At 45.6% G+C, this 13,623-nt stretch overlaps 1 protein-coding gene across 4 annotated transcripts in view; it reads right to left on the bottom strand.

Annotated features, from left to right (window-relative positions):
* The window catches only part of LOC135915472 (piwi-like protein Siwi), a 46,833-nt gene extending 33,613 nt beyond the window's left edge, over window positions 1–13,220 (bottom strand). The window contains exons 1-8 of one of the 4 annotated variants that reach the window (XM_065448558.1): window positions 12,996–13,220; window positions 7,606–7,730; window positions 6,788–7,265; window positions 5,478–5,695; window positions 4,697–4,821; window positions 4,487–4,567; window positions 487–681; window positions 258–366 (exon numbers count right to left, since the gene is read on the bottom strand). In XM_065448558.1, coding sequence (XP_065304630.1) covers window positions 258–366; window positions 487–681; window positions 4,487–4,567; window positions 4,697–4,821; window positions 5,478–5,695; window positions 6,788–7,265; window positions 7,606–7,728 — 1,329 coding nt within the window. In that variant the 5' untranslated portion in view covers window positions 7,729–7,730; window positions 12,996–13,220. Of the gene's footprint in view, window positions 1–257; window positions 367–486; window positions 682–4,486; window positions 4,568–4,696; window positions 4,822–5,477; window positions 5,696–6,787; window positions 7,266–7,605; window positions 7,731–12,770; window positions 12,877–12,995 lie in introns of those variants that run through there. The other 3 variants (XM_065448560.1, XM_065448561.1, XM_065448559.1) reach the window with 3 other exon arrangements.
* Between the last annotated feature and the right edge of the window lie 403 nt (window positions 13,221–13,623).

Genomic DNA, 13,623 nt, shown 5'->3' with positions numbered 1-13,623 from the left:
ATGAGGTGTCCCGTGCTTTGAGTTTTCCTCATTAGTTCAGATGGCAGAGCGACCACTCCAGAAAAGTGCAACAGCATTGGTCCCAGATTGGATCCATGGCACGGGACACATTATTTGACTGTGAAGCTTTCCGAGACACCCCTACGGGTGGGTTTCCTTCATAGCTTCACGCTACACTTGGGTAGATGACAATTTTGCAATCTCAGGTTCAACAACATATGCCTTATAGTTGTTGCACAGAAAACATGTTTACTTACGTCCTTGTAGTATTTCAGGTACGTGATGGGTCCCTCTTTTGTTTCGAATGTCTGCTGTGGATTCTTAGTCCAGTCAATGTCATCCACACGGTAGGTCTTGTTGTTGTACCTGCACAAGGACAAAAGCACCAAAAGCAGAGTGAATGCAAAGCAAGCAACCCAGAGTAACACCAATAACACTAGATGTAATAAGAGTACAATAGCAGAAAAAAAAAAAGTTAAAAGTCACCTGGTCATGACAATGCAGCCAACCACAGCCTTTACGGCTTCGTCCTTGTAGTTGCCGCGAGCGGTCTGTTGCAGAGAGCCCAGAAGGTGGAGAACGTTCTCTGTACGAAGCACCTTGTGCACCGTGTCCACCACCATCAGGACACCACCGTCATGCTGACCGACAGCAGTTGTCAAGCCTTCCCAGATCTCTAGCCTGCACGCAGCCAAGCCGTTAAGCACCAAGCAATTACCCAGGCTGTGGATGCTATACACAGCTGCTCCCTGCATTATGCCCTATTCCTTGACAAGACAGGAGCAACAAATACTGATAAAGCACTGCTTTTCTATTAGGGGTGCGCGAATAATTGAAACTTTCGAATGATGAGTTGAATAGTGTCCAGTTCGATTCGGTTTTTGAATAGAATAGTCGCTATTTTCAATACCATATTTGCCCAATTCTAACGTGCACCTGTTTTCTTTTTTTGAGGAAACTGCCGCCGCCATTACAAGGCAACGGCAGTTTACTCGTTGCTGGCAACCATGGCAGCATGTTTCCTCGTCGTCTTCCGCAGTCGCAGCAGCCATTTTCAATTGTGGAGTGCTGCCTTTTTTACAGTGAGCTGTATCAGTGATATCTACTCGCATATTCCCTCAGCAGGCTACCGTGCTCTATAAATTACAAGCAAATGAATGCAGCGGCCATGAAAACTCCATCATTTCCATGATAAAAATGGCTTTAAGCTGAAAGTGATCCTACGCGCGGAGGAGAGCAGGAGCAGAGCTACAGCATGCAATTTCAGCGTGCTGGAGACTTGCACTTGCGATATTTGAAGAAATGCAATTTTCAGTAGTAAAACATCAAGGAAAAGCCACCATGGTCCACGAACAGGGAGGAACGGGGATTTCATGGGGTAGCTCTGAGTGGACCACATGCCCGTCACCAAGGAGGTGCTGTAGGTAAAAACATACGAATCCACCAGGAGTTGAGGCCGCCCGAGAAGCCAGTAAAAGCAAGTCGGAACTAGATCAGTAGATTTATAAAGCACAAAGGACTTTCTTTGCAAAGGCGGACTGGCATGTGCCAGAAGTTGCCACAGGAATTTGAAGGTAAGCCGTTTTCTTTTCAGCAATATGTTTTATCGTTGCAACACAGCAACGCTTATCAACTTGGCCAGATCGGTAATGCCAACCAAACTCCAATGTAGTGCGATATGCCTGCCCACTCAACAGTGGAGTCGACTGGGGCAGCGATAATGATGACAGAGATAACTAAGATAAGCAAGTGATAACAGAGAGGAGCTGTTCACTGAGATTGTATCGCGTTTTGATGCGTACGAGCCATGCCACACTGTCTGTGCATGCGTGGCCGTGCGGACGCGAGCTTGCGCACACCTGAAAGCGTACGAGGCTAGCAGCGAGGATAATGTAGAGTGAGCTCGGCATGTTCATATTTGTGAACGCTGTCCTCACTCTTGTTCAGCTTACATTCAAGGTAAGCTTTTTTTTTTTTTCTTTACTCGGACATTCGGGGGTCAGCTTAGAATCATGGCCGGCCTAGATTCGAGTAAATGCGGTAGCTCGCCATACATTACAGGCTATGTAGCTATTATTCACTCTCTGAAGAGTGCTTTGAATGTGAAAAAACTACTTGTTAGCTCCTAATGCTCCATTTGTGCTTTCAATAAATGCTTGACAACATACTATGTAATGATACAAACATGCTAATTTAAAAAATACATGGATGTGAACATTGTTTTACATTGTGACGACGGCTGGCAATTATTGAAAAACTATTTGAAAACTGTGATATTCAATTCACTTCTGGCACTATTCATTTCGTATTCAATCGTCTCAAAAATCACCATTTGCACACTCCTACTTTTTATTACCGTTTATCTGAAAATATTTCCCGAAAGATATTGGATACTGAGACGGCTATAAACAATCTGCACAACATAACCTATACCAACACCTCTGTGAAGCCAAGGTTGCATGCGTGACGTCTACACTTTGTGGCGACATGCAATGCACATTGGGCTATGTGATTGCTGAACGCGAAAGTGTCACCAATTCAAGTGACAGAAAACAAAACCCACCTCTCTCGCCATCAAAATCCCAACTGTCCATCCCAATAAAAACTGTCAACCTCCCCTCAACTCTACTGCCATTCTGAGGCTTGAGTGCCCGTCAGTGCTGTTGTCTGCCACCGCACCCTTTCCCTGACCTTTATGTTAACACGACAATCAAAACTCTAAGAGGGACGCATAGTTGAACCCCGCAATAACAAAATCTGTGGGAAAAGCAAGAAAATGTGCTTTCACAAGAATTTTGTTGCTGTGAAACGAGACGGCACCGGTAGAGAACGCAGTGCAAAGCGAAACTTTACTGTAAAAATGCTATTAGCCTACTTTTGCAAGCCTTGCTCGTGGCTATAGAACTGCACTGTCGACAGCCCAAAGTGTGCCACAAGCATCAATCAACAATGGCAGCACGGCCATGGGGCGGTATTCTGTTGGTTGCAGTCGGACATCACTTTCGCGAGATTTCGACTATCCTGTCCCCAGACGCAGCGCCACTGCGTTTCAAGCACACAACAGCATTCCTTGAGCGCAAGTTATGGCCCATAGATGCCGAAGCAGCTGCTGCAGAGCATGAAAGTGATTCTAACTCATATTACCGAAAGCAGATCATGTGCTAGGTATATAAAAAGTAACCACAGGTCAATAGAGGGATGCAGACATGCCTTTAGAATGGGCGATCAGCAAACTAGACCGTGCCCATGACATGTTCTTGGTGTATGCAATTGCTTCCGGCAGTTTGCAGTCTTTGTAAAGAAAAATGGCAGCGGCTCTGTAAGCACACTGGCACAGTATTTTTGTAACTTAGTGGGGGACAAGGGCTTTAGAGGCCAAAAAAAATTGTGGAGAAAATTCATATTTAGAAAACGGTATTTTCAGAATTTCCAACTATTATTCTACCACTTCGCCAAATTTCGCACATTCTTAATACTTTAGCCGTAATATAAATTTTTGGTGCCAGTGTGGGCTAAATGTGTGCTCAGAAGGCATCACCGTAGTGACACTAGCCAGACACACTGCATTCCTGAAAGCTACTAATGCAATAGCCCTTGTACATATTCAAATATTTTGAGGTGCTCTGTTATAAAAATAAGCTCTGTTTGACTTTTCAAGTTTTCTCAGAATCTCATTTTGGGTATTTATTAAGCTTGTCCAAGCGCTATCTCGGTCTTCAGGGCACATAGAGCCATAATTTTAACAGCAGCATGTAGTCGCATCCATGCAAGTACTACACGATGCTAGGAGCAGATCTTTTAATTTTGCTTTCGTAAATTTTTAAATCTGGCTACTAATTGGACCACATGATTGGCATGTCTGGAGATCAAACTTCACATTGCTGTATAATTACCAATACCTGCAATATAAGAAAAGTCCAACAGTTGTGTTGTTCAGACTTTGTAGTATCCAGACATACGTCTTTATAAACATTCTGGCTGATACTTTTCTTACAATTGTTCCGATAAACAATAGGTGATTAATTTTAATTACATCTGGAACCACTCAGTCTATTTAAAAAGTAAGGATATTCTTGAAATCAGCATGAAGAACTGTCTGGGTGACAATTTATACTAAATTTCGTCAAAAAAAAAAAGTTTCTAAACCCCTCTTCCCCACTTAGGTGGGAATACATTTAGAGCACTCGGTGTTACAGGTAGACGTTATGGGGTCTAATATTCTGGCAGATTTCGCTAATGCAAGATAGTGACATTTTGTTGTAGAGAGACACGAAACGCATTGAATCGTATGGATGCTTCGCAGGGGATCCAAAATTTTCCTTTGTGGATTTAAAATATTGTTGTCTCGAGCCTTTTTTATTGCAGCGTTTGACTGTATGGCAATACAATTACAAAGTTTGCCATAATAGTTTGCCACTAAAGGGATAAATTCAGATTTGAAACAAACAAACGAAAAAAACAAAAAGTTGAATGCTTAGAATCTTACCCGTGACGACTGATTGGCTTTGGACCAGTAGCGTTAAAGAACTGGCGTCGGATCTGAACAAACTGCATGCTTTCCAGGTTCCTGCGTAAGGGAGCAAAAAATATGTGCTCTAGCAATAACCATAGAGCAGAGAAGTCTAGTTGCGCACTTATGTTTCGAGAGCTTACGCCATCTCTCCAACAGCAGCAGCAACAATAATAAAATGTTCACCTGCGCATCTGGGTATTGAAGATTCTCAGCAGCTCTGGATTGTTGGGTGCAAGCTCCTGGACATGCTTCACTGTGATGCGAATTTGGGCACCATCAGTGCGACGCTGAGAGTACAGCTCTGTAACCTGAAATTAAGTTGGCATTGTTATACATGGGCAAATTTTTCTCGCATTCTATGGCATTGCCATTATTTGCAGCGTGCACTGGCTGAAAGTGGCAATAACGGCACTGCCACAGTAAATACACGTGTTGCAAATATTTAAAAAAGAGAGAGAAAGTAAAAAAGAAAAAGTGGCAAAGGCAGTCACTGAACTATCGACCCACAATTCACTTGAAGGCTGTAAACAAGCCTTGCAGATGACTGACTAAGCAATGAAGCAAAGGACTGGCAACGAATGTGTCATGGTGGAGAGTCAATCCTTTTGCTCACCTACCAGGTACCTCAACAACCAAAATTGCCTCAGTGAAGCGTTACAAAGCCCACTAAATGCGTGGATATTATATAACTAAATTGCGTGCCATCACTGCAGCCTAGTAAATAAGAGTTACACAGGCATTGTACAATTGTACAATGAGCCTGAATTTGTACACGTTACAGAAAGTTAGGGCAGGCATAGTTTCCTTTTGTCACAGAGAAAGCCAGCAGAGCACATAGAACGACATCAAAACTCACTCATCCTCAGCCACACACTTCCCGCGCAAGTAAAATGTTACACGCCGAAGCATACTTGGCGCCAATCCTGAATCACAAAATACCAGCAGCAACAATTCATGTTCTTACCTTATGCTCCAGTCGAGTCGCACTCTTCAAATCTGACATTCCATCAAATATATAGCTCCCGCCAAACCGATCTCGATGGTCTCGCAGGAGAGCGCTACGAAGACGAGACGACTCGATGTCTGGTGCAAATTCCACATGGTACTGCTGAATGGCCCAGTTGGGCATTGTGAGCAGGCGGAAGTAGTTGGACATGAGCTTCACGGGGTTTCCCGTCATACCTGAAACCAAGCAGCAATAAGAAACATTGCAAAATTTCCCAACGTAAACAGCACATACAGGAAATTATGCATCAAAAACTTGTGTACACATTATTGCACTTTATGCGACCTACAACGCATGAGTACATTCACAGGCACAGTTACACTGCATGTCGGCAGGACTGTTCCAAGTGCACTCTGGGGACACCCGACGCCTGCATCCCCTGACCTTTGTTTCCCCCCTACGTGACTCAAATCTCTTGGCATTTGGATAGCTCCATTACACGCACCCAGCGGAGGAAGTCTTTGTAGCAGCAACAATGACGAGTGTTAAAAAAATGACAACATGACCCGACAGCATGGATAACTTGCGCACAAGAACTTGTTCCCTTCTCTTTGTCATCAGGACAGCAATACATGCAGTGCATGCTTACTTGTGTTTGCGAGACTAACCCACGGAAGGCTTCCTGTCCAGTCTCTATCGGACACGCCTCTATTTGCAAGACTGCGCCTGTGAATGACTCAGGCATAGGTGTTTGGCATGGGCAGATTGTGGTTACGTGTCAAATAAAACTCAGTTGATTCCTCAGCGTGCCCCATTCATTGTATTTATTCTCACACAGAAGTAGCAATAAAGAACCTTTTAGTATGTTCACAGTGCTTGTCATTTCCTTCGTTACCAAAAGCACATGAGGCCTCACAGTACACATGCACAGCACACACACCCACAAAGCACAGTGCAAGAAAACCAGACATCCCATGAACAACCGTGCAAGGAGAGACTGGCAGAGAGAAAACGCAGTATTGACAAGCATCATTTTGTGGCACAGAATGGGAGCATGCAAGGTTGCTGTGGTGAGAGTGGTTCTGGCCCAGCTGTGCTTCTAGCCACCCGCCCATGCCAACATGCCCACAGCGCTGCAAATGTCCTCTTAGAAACGCATATCCTTACCAACAGAGACTGGCATTTGCAAAAGAACTGTCTGCCTGCACTACCAATTGGAGATGCCCTGAGTGGAGGTTCAATTGAAAGGAATCAGAGGGGTAAGCAGAGGCATAGCTCCGACCAGCCCTGCTTAGTTTAGTGTCAACCACCAAGCTGCTTTCACACACCTTTCTTGTCAGTGATACGCTGGGGACGAGTGGCAAGGATGGCAATTTCATCACGACGACCACGTCGAGCACCTCGGCCAGCAGTATCACCACCAGCCAGGCTCATGGCCCCCATCTGTTGGGTTGGCGGCTGCGGCGGAACCACGTCCCCAGGCCTTGCCATCACTCCAGGACGATGGCCAGCCCGTCCAGTCGGAGGCATCTGTGGAGGGGCCTGCTGCTGCTGTGGAGGACGGCCAGCCATGCCACCGGGCGGCTGCTGCTGGTATGCGGGTGGCTGCTGCTGGTATGCGGGAGGCTGCTGCTGGTATGCGGGAGGCTGCTGCTGGTAGGCAGGTGGCTGTTGATATCCAGGTTGCTGCTGCTGCTGCTGCTGGTAACCAGGCCGCTGCTGATACCCAGGCTGTTGCTGGTAGCTTGGCTGCTGCGGTGGCTGCTGGTATCCTTGTGGTGGCTGCTGGTATCCTTGTGGTGGCTGCTGAATATGATCACAAAAAGCAGGTCAATCTCATCCTGCAAAACATGTATCTAACAGCAAGCCCATGAACTTGCGCATGGTACAATGGGAGAATGACCAAACTCTAAAAGCAATGTCACAAAATTTTCTTATGAGCACCTTATTATTAAGAACTCAATCAGCAGCATCTATGAGATACAGGCTTCTTTCAACAGCATGCATATCTGCTGCTTGAGAGCTTTACATTTCTGTGTTCATTAACACAGCATGCGGCAATGAAGTGCTTATGTATTGATCAGCCGTACAAGGCAGCATTCCAAGCACCTCGGTGTGGCAAGCCCACAACAAACACCATGCTCACCTGGGATGGCCCGGCGCCTTCAAAGCCAGGCCTTCGCATTGCAGACTCCTGTTGCGGCGGGGCCGTAGTGCCGCGGGACTTGCCTCGCGACCGACCTCTAGCTCGTCCCGTCGGCTCAGACATGTCTGCAAATGGCCAGCACAATACACTGATGATGATAGTGACAGCACACGCAAGCGCGTGGAAACAGCAATGTCACAAAATGAACAGCAGTCTGGCTGGTACTATTCAATGCATTAAACATTTTTATTAGTACTCTAATGTGTTGTTACACTTCCATGTTCAGCTGTATTCGTAACAGAGATCTAATTAATACCTCAAGTAATACACTTAGCACTACTCCATGCCTAGGAAACGGCTAGAGAATGATTACGCCAGACTTCAAAATCATGTGTAACAGGCATTTGATCAGTTATTTCCTCCTCACATTTCAATCTGTGCTATCGGTACATGCAGAAGCACTACTTGCTTCATACAGTCCTACCACGGTCCTGTTATCAACCATCGCAGCATTGTTAGGTCAACATGGAACATCAGCATGTGCACCAGAACATGGCCAGGACAATGAAACAATCATTTTTCCTAAAGCCACTAAAATGTATACAAATTTCGAATAGGCAGTTAAGCTGGAAGCAGCTAGAAAAACTAGCTTTGTATGAATTTATTAATTGCAGCTTTTTCCAATTCTTTTCCTTTGCACGTTTCGTCAGCAATTTCAGTGATCTGCCTACATTTGTACCTCGACCGGCCAGTCACAAGCGGCAGATGATAGGGGAAAAAAAAAAGGAAAAGCAGGACCGAATGAAAAGAAAAACGGGAAATGTCACAGAGGTTGCTGAAAGAGGTGAACTTTCAAGCACTGAACTGCAAAAAATGTTATCTCTGTGTGAGAAATATCTCACAACCAAAAAACAGTGAGACAAAAGCTGATAATCGGGCTAGTTGATAATGCATTACAACAGCAGAGCAATACAAACCAGGACAAAGGACAGCATTCTCCTATTTGCTTTCTTATCCTCGTTAGTGTGGCTGTCATTATTATAATAAAACAGTAAGGAATTTTAATTTCAAGAACAGAACTGCTAAAGGAAATCCTACATTCAATATGAACTAGACGTGGCTTCAATAGAGAGAGAACTAAATTTTATTGTTTTGCCAGGCTTCGACTTGAGCCCAAAGATTGGTCGCCTGCTCGATTCAGGTAGCCATGGCTTGCTGCCGCCACCCGAGCCCTATTCAGTAACTGTAGCTGGCTTTCAAGGTCTTGTGTCACCAGCAGAGCCTCCCACTGCTCGATTCTTCTTGTGATTCGGCTTCTTTCTGCTCATTATCACTTGGTGGTGGTGATGACGGTGGTATGTCTGGGTTATTCCTGCACTCCTGTACTATGTGGCACAAGGTGTTGGGTGTGTCTGGCAGGCAGCATGTGCAGTCCTGCCCGTATGCCCCCAGATACATGCATGCAGCAGTGTTCTCTACGGGAATCTCCTCCGGGTCACCGATTGTTCCCTACTCATCCTCTTTTGTGCGGGCGGGTAGCCACTCCTCTGCTTCCTGTAGTGTGCCAAGATCTCCTTGTACTTCTTGGATATTCGTTCATGTTCTTGCTGACAGCCGCTGGTCTGTGTTCTCAGTTTGTCAGAGATGGCTTGGCATGCATGATCTCAAGCTGTGGCATATGCCGCCTGGTATGCCGGGAGAGATTATTCTCCTGGTGTCCAGAGATTGCTTGCTTCTTCTATCTCGATGTTTCTTAAGATCTGAAATGCTGCCTTTCCGATCCCTACATTCATGTATCTTTTGCATGCTTCTTACAAGTCTGTCATCATCATAACCAGGGTCTTCTTGCATGCTGTGATGGCCAGGGCTATGCCCAGCTCTTCCGCTGTGGTTGTGTCCTTGGCACACATGGACCAAGCTACAAGTTCTTCGCCCTTCTTGTTAACCACGCTGATTGCAAATTGGTCACTTGTTCTGTACGTCACTACATCCATGTATCTTTGCTTTTCTTCTTTGTTGGTGCATTTGAGTGTTCACTTGCTTGTATTCTTGCCTGTCTCCTTTCTTTGTCATACTTCAGATGAGAGTTTCTGAGCATGGTACTTACATGTAGCTTGTCTTTGATCTCATGTGTGGTACGCCGATGTAGGTGCCTCTCGTCCTCGACCTGGTAGTCCATATCTTGTAGCAGGGCCCTTCGTGGGCCCACGACATTGCGGCGAGACTTCATCTCCCGGTCCCATCGTGGGAGGAGCCACCGACGATCTTCGGGAGCCTTCAGTTTTGACTCCCCAAGATCTCAGTCCCTCAGAACTCAAATAAAGTTCTTGTCATGTCATTGACTGTTCATGTCAACGTATGGGGTCCCGTCACGGTGATGCTCATGATCAGTCATTCTCGTGCAGCCTTCTTCCTTAAGTCCTTGACTTTTGGTCGTCACCCTTTTGATCAGGTAGGTTACTTCTACCATTCCCTAATTCTTTTTAAACTCTGCTCCCCCTGTCCCGTCCTTTTGAATCACAAGTCCAACGGAAAGCGTCGCAACCTACAGAATGATGATGCCTCCTACCTTTACTTCTCAATCTGGTATCTGCTGCAGTTGTCGCCCTCTTGTGTGCTTTCTTAGCAGCAATAACTACAACTTTTCTGGTGCACACATCAATCCACATTTTTCCAGGTACTTTTCTATTTTGTCAACCACTTCTTGCAGAGCGTCCTGCTGTCTGCCTGTCGACCCTCCCGTAGTCCAGATGGTGAGGTCGTCACCACACATTGATTGACCAATGCCTTTTATTTGTTTCAGTTCATTGGGTAGCAAGCCCATAACCAAATTAAACAGCATCAGCAAAATGACGCCTCAGCGTGCCTTGAGCTTTTGCGGCATTTCGAATTTCTCGGAGTGTAAGTTGCCTATTCCCACTGCAGCTGTCCTTTAAAAAAAGCTCTGACGTAATTATATATCTTTTCTCCGCAGTTATAGATGCCGAGGTGCGGCAGTGTGGCTTCATGTGGCATGGTGTCAAAAGCCCCTTTCACGTCTAGTGCGAGAATGGCTCTGTTGGTGTGCATGCCCAGTTTGTCCGTCTTTTTCCTTGATCTGCAGTAATTATCTTGCATGGACTGATGTGCTCTAAATCCAAAGATGGTGTTTGGGACATGTCAGATAGAGATGAGCACATGGTGCGCAAACGCTTGATTGAACATCAAGTTTTCCAGCACACAAGGTGAGGGGTACAGGTTGCAGGTACTGAACGCCGATAGGCTTATTTGGTTTAGAAATCATAGTTACATCGGCAGTTTCCATTCCAGTGGTATTAAAAAAGAAAGCTTTAATATAGGCTACTTAATGCAAGTTCTACTGATATTGATGTGGAGGGGTTTGTCTAAGAGAAGGCCACAGCATGCAGTTTGAGGCTAGCTCGTGTTCCACACCTGCAATGCTTAGCAAAGGACATGATACCCTTTTCTTGGAACTTCATGCAATCTAAAGACAGGTAAGAAGGTGGAAGGGAACATGTTTAACATACGAAATGAATGCATGAGTATAGCCGAAGTTCGCAATATAAGCGCCCCAGTTAGCTGTGCAAACTTACTTTTACTTTGAGTGAGCACACTTCGCCGTTAGTTATTTGCAGGTTGTACAGGCTGTCCCACAAAAAGGTTTAGCGACACTCCCTATAGAATTCACTTGCCTACAGGTGCGATTGTCATACTCCCTTCGCAACATCAAAATGCCACCCCCAACCCCAGTTTTCAAGGAAATTAAGGAGCACACTTAATTTAAAGAAGCTTTAAGGACCCTTGAATCCCTCTTTCCAAATTTCAAGTATTTAACGGGTCAACAAACTCTGCAATCCTGCTCAGAGGCAGTTAGTGGTGGTCCATGGAAATAAAACTGCGATATGACATGTGGTAGCTCTGCCTCATTGGAATTTTCTTATGGAGCTTGTTCCCTCCACTCACACCGTCTAAGTTGTCGTGCAAGCTTCAAGCAGCCACACCGCCACTAGAGATATTTCTATTGCGCGTGCAATAGAAATAGCTCTAGTGAACAAAACAACTGGAACATTTAAGCCCGTCATTTTTGCCGAGTGATTACTTGCTAAAAATATCGACTAGGCTCGATCTTTACGACAGCTTAGTATGCAAGCCGCGTCTATGATTATAGGACTCGACGCAGCACCTCTGCTACCTTCAAACGGCACGAACGCGCTGGGGCTGAACTATTGTATCCATCCACGTCTATGCAAAATCTACGCTAAAACGTCACCGTGTGGGTGGACGAGTCTGTTTGGAATAACTCGACCAGATTAACTTGCAAATGTGGAACTACCGAAGGCTTCAACAGCAACGCGAACGTGCTGTTAGGCGCTATCAACGCCGAACGCACGCCAGAGAAACAAATGCGCGCGTTTACAGCTGCAGCGAATCTGCGCGCGGCACAGCTATGAAAATGACAAAGCACAAGCATAAAACAACGCGAAAACAAATAACTCATGATTGAAACCTGTCGCGGATGACAAGACATCGTCGTTCCAGATACTCAAATGAGATGACAAAGTTGAATTTCTGGAGCATGTTCGGAAAGAAAAAAGGTACTGGCGGCGAACAAAACAATGGTGCCCGAAGTGGCTACCATGCTTGTTTTGCCGATGCCGATCGACGCAACAGCACAACTAAGTTCATTTCTAGGAAAATGAACAGCATGCGCTGTAACCTTCGAGAAGGAGCTCAGAGCACATCAGCGAAGAGAAACATCGGCCACTGAATAGCACGAATTAGGTAAGGAAGCCGAGAATCAGCATTAGGCCTAGCAACAGCAGTGCATCGCCATGTGGAATCGTAACTGCGATGGAATGGCGTCAATGACGGCTGCCTCAATATTTCACAAATGTCGAATACTTTGAAAACGAAAAACGGTAACACGCCCGCGTGCGACAGGGAACTTACTATTGCCTACTAGAATATGCAGAAATGAGAAGGCGCAACCAGGCACGGGAACGGCGTGGAACTAGACGCGGCTGTCTAAACGCGAATGAGCGCGGAAACAGAAAAGTGCTTTAAAGCGTCCTTATTCTACAAAAAAAAAGACCATTCTAAACAAGCATGCTCAGCGAGTGCACTCGTGAGATATCAAACAAATTATTGTATAAAGACGCGTTTACCTCGGAGAAGACTTGCACAGACTTGCACATGTAGGGAGACGCTGACAGCTCGGCGCTACTAGGGACCAGCGTCGCAGCCAATTTCTACCACTGCCCGATGCATATGTTGCTGGCCCAAAACAATGCTCATCCACCTAGACTAACAATTTATCTCGGCCTTTACGGCCTTATCTTACAACAGTCGTGCAACGCATCTTCGACCATAAGCGGCAAACAAATACGCACCTTTTCAAATCTGCAGGGGGCAACAAATCTTCTCGAGACACAATTGAAGCAACCCACAAAATTACGCGATACACAACAGTCCTGTGTCGTACATAAGACACGAACAACTACATTTAAATCAACCGCAGTACTTTTGCGCGGTCAAGTGCACATGCAATTTTGACTGACCAACACGAACACATGCACAGCCTCATGCGCTGTCTATGTCAGACTGGCCAGACCTGAAACCCGCAAGAGCGATTGCAGTTGATAGCAGAGCGAAGCCGCAGCCAGCCCAGAGGGCGCGCGCAACCACTTTGCTTCGCCGCAATGTACTTTCTGTCTAGTGTCCCCACCGAAAGTCCTATATTTACGCGGGAAATAATTTGTCATACAGTTTCTCACTACATTATAGTGAGAAACTCTATGTAATTTGTTAAATGCAATCATAGAGTTTCTCATTATATGAATGCAATGGTTCCGAGTGGTTCAGTTGTTACTCTTCCTCGTACTAAGTAGATATTACCATCCGTTATTGCTTTACTTTCTGCCAGTGTTGGTTTTCAGTGCATTACGCATTGTCGCTGTCGAGTCATCGCTGTATCCGAAATTTCACAAACGACCACATGTCTAATCGCATTGAGCGCGC

This window comes from Dermacentor albipictus, chromosome 2 (assembly GCF_038994185.2).
Source record: "Dermacentor albipictus isolate Rhodes 1998 colony chromosome 2, USDA_Dalb.pri_finalv2, whole genome shotgun sequence".
In the NCBI taxonomy this organism is placed as follows: Eukaryota; Metazoa; Arthropoda; class Arachnida; order Ixodida; family Ixodidae; genus Dermacentor; species Dermacentor albipictus.
This window is presented reverse-complemented; position numbering and strand designations above follow the sequence as displayed.